This window comes from Heloderma suspectum, chromosome 1 (assembly GCF_057233095.1).
Source record: "Heloderma suspectum isolate Gila_16-S chromosome 1, 16-S_ref, whole genome shotgun sequence".
In the NCBI taxonomy this organism is placed as follows: Eukaryota; Metazoa; Chordata; class Lepidosauria; order Squamata; family Helodermatidae; genus Heloderma; species Heloderma suspectum.
The window spans coordinates 262,035,998-262,038,546 of NC_139458.1; the positions used below are offsets into that span (position 1 = coordinate 262,035,998).

The 2,549-nt window shown below is 52.3% G+C and overlaps 1 protein-coding gene across 1 annotated transcript in view; it reads right to left on the bottom strand.

The window, feature by feature from the left end:
- The window catches only part of WDFY2 (WD repeat and FYVE domain containing 2), a 74,369-nt gene extending 71,862 nt beyond the window's left edge, over positions 1 to 2,507 (bottom strand). The window contains exon 1 of the mRNA XM_084826472.1: positions 2,309 to 2,507. Within this exon, the coding sequence (XP_084682598.1) occupies positions 2,309 to 2,433 (125 nt within the window). The 5' untranslated portion in view covers positions 2,434 to 2,507. The remainder of the gene's footprint in view (positions 1 to 2,308) is intronic.
- Positions 2,508 to 2,549: the final 42 nt, after the last annotated feature.

A 2,549-nucleotide genomic window follows, 5' to 3' on the forward strand; every position in this document is an offset into this window, starting at 1 on the left:
GTCCATTCACACAGCATGTGCCTCCCCCCATGGGGTCGATGATGCGTGCTGCGCGAAGCTGGGAGAAGCAGCTGCACCTTGCTTTGAAATAACATGCTCTTAGACTTATGCCACCCTCTGCAACACATTTTTCCTATTCACAACATATGCCCTGCGACTAACAGATTAAATATAAAGCAGAGATTAGTTTTTGGCTGCTGTGAATACTTGGTGGGGAAAGAGGTTAAACAAAAAGGCCAACCACTAGAATTAAATATTCTTCAGCTAACTTGCCAAAGTAAGAATTCTATTTTAATGTCTCAAATTGCACATTATTTGGGAAGATAGTTAATGAATGCATTTGGGGAAGTAATTAAATGCTTAGTTATTCCACTGAGAAGATCGTAATGTTCACAACACAGCAGTGCTGCATCTCCAGAGTATGTTCAGCAAATGCCAGCTATTAGTGGGCTTCCCAAATATTAGTTGTAACACAACTGAAACACAAAATTAAGGTCACAAAATAATAGAGATAAGCACACATACTGTGCCCATAAATGTTCAAAATGGATACAGTAACTATACTGTATTGCACTTCTGATGAAGCCTCCAACATTCATGAACATTCTGACTGCTGAGTGAACAATGTTGCCAGAATATTTTAAATCCAACTTCTGTGAGGGAAAGGAGAGTTGTCACTTCGGGAAGAATTAAAACCTCACAGTTCCTAGGGAGAGTAGTATCTTTGTAGGGCAGGTTGAAGACGAGGAAGAGATCCCAGGAGGGGATGGGGAAAGTAGGCTGGTGGAAATGTGTAGGGCAGGCAATGGACTGAGAAAGAAAAAGCTGGAGGAAGAGTTTGGAAAGGGAGGCTTGAGGGAGAGTGTACAGGAGGTAGGGAACTGAGGAAAGAAGGAGCTAGCAAGAGAAGGGCCAAGAAAAAGCCTATAATGACATTCAAGACATATTGCTCCATACGCTATATGACATGCTTCTTATTACAAAGAAAGAACACATATTCAGGAGAGGGCATTTTACAGTACAGAAGCAAGTAGAGATGCTAAATCCTTCCTAGATCCACTACTACTTTGCTACAAATTTCCTCCCTCCCAGGCTACTTTCCCTCTCTACCATGAGGTTCCAAACTTGTTTCTAGGAACTGCTCTCACAAACACACACTCAGAACCTCAGAAAGGAAAAGCTGCTGGTTCTTCACTCTAAATTGCCCCCTCCCAAAGTTGCTTTTTTCATTTTTGAAGCAGCAGCCACCTGGGCTTTCTTGCACATACCTGCATGTAATGCTTAAGCTAGGATCTGACAGGACCAATGCATAAAGGGTTGCAGAGGAAGGGAAGCCTGCTAGCTGTGCTTTCTATTGCCACTGCAGCGTTGTGACCTAGCAACCCAAAAGGGGGCAAGTCAGGCCAAAAACACTGGGCGAAAGTGGTGGAGAGACTAAATGCCATATATTGATTTGCATCAGCCAGCCAACTCCTTTGGCTGCAGTAGAATGTATTATTGCTGTGCTAGCTCCAGAAAACAAGACAGGCAAGTAGGTAAAGCGATACTTTCCCTTGGCTTGGCACAGGCTTGTACTGCTGAGAACTTAGAAGCCTCCGAACTTTCCAAGGCTTTCAGATCACAATGCACAAGACAGGAACAGCTGAGTCAGTCTGGAGAGCTTGCAAGCCCTCCAGAAGAAAAACTGGTCCTCCACCCCCCCTTTTTAAAAATCAGTTCAGCTTCCTTGAATAACCCATAACGACAGAGTACAACCCTCCCCAACCAGGTGCCCTCCAGATGTGCTGGACCACAACTCCGATAACCCCCAGCCAGCTCCACATCAGGAGGGCCCTGGGCTGGGGAAGGCTGACGCACTCCCCGACGCTGGCCGCCGAGCCTGGGGTGGCCATCCTCACGTGCGATGGCATGACACCCCTCGCAGAGCTCTTGCTCGCAGACGCTCCCAGCCCTTATGCCCCACACAGAGCCAGCACGACGCCGGGTCCCTCGGCTCCGCTGCCTGCGGCGGATGCGCCGAGGAGCGCCGGCTCCTCCGGCGCAATACCGAAGCCAAGCCAACCGCGGGCCAGTCCGCGGCAGCTCCGCGCCGCAGGCCAGGGAGTCGCCCCGCTGCAAGGCGACCTGCGCACCGCGCAGCCTCCGTCCGGCGCCGAGGAAAACTTGCGCGACTCCGCGAGCTGTGGGAGCAGCGCCGCAGCCACAGAGCCGGACGAGGGACAGCCTGCCCGGGCCAGGGCTGCGACCTCGCACCCGCCCTGCCGGGGACCATGCAAAGCGCTGCCCGCTTGCCGGGGTCCTTCCTCACCTGTCCTCCGAGACGCTGATGAGCCCCTCTTCTTTGGGCACGATGGCCGCCATGGTCACCACGTCCTGCGAGCCCTCCACCTGGCCGAGCAGGATGGGCCGCCGGGTGAGAGGCGCTGCAGCCATGGAGAGCGCCCCGCCCGGCTTTCGCTGCTGCTGCTGCTGCTGCAACCAGAAGCCCAGAACGCCCGGCCTGCCCTGCCCTGCCGCGCATGCGCACAGAGGGGAGGCCGGAAGCAACG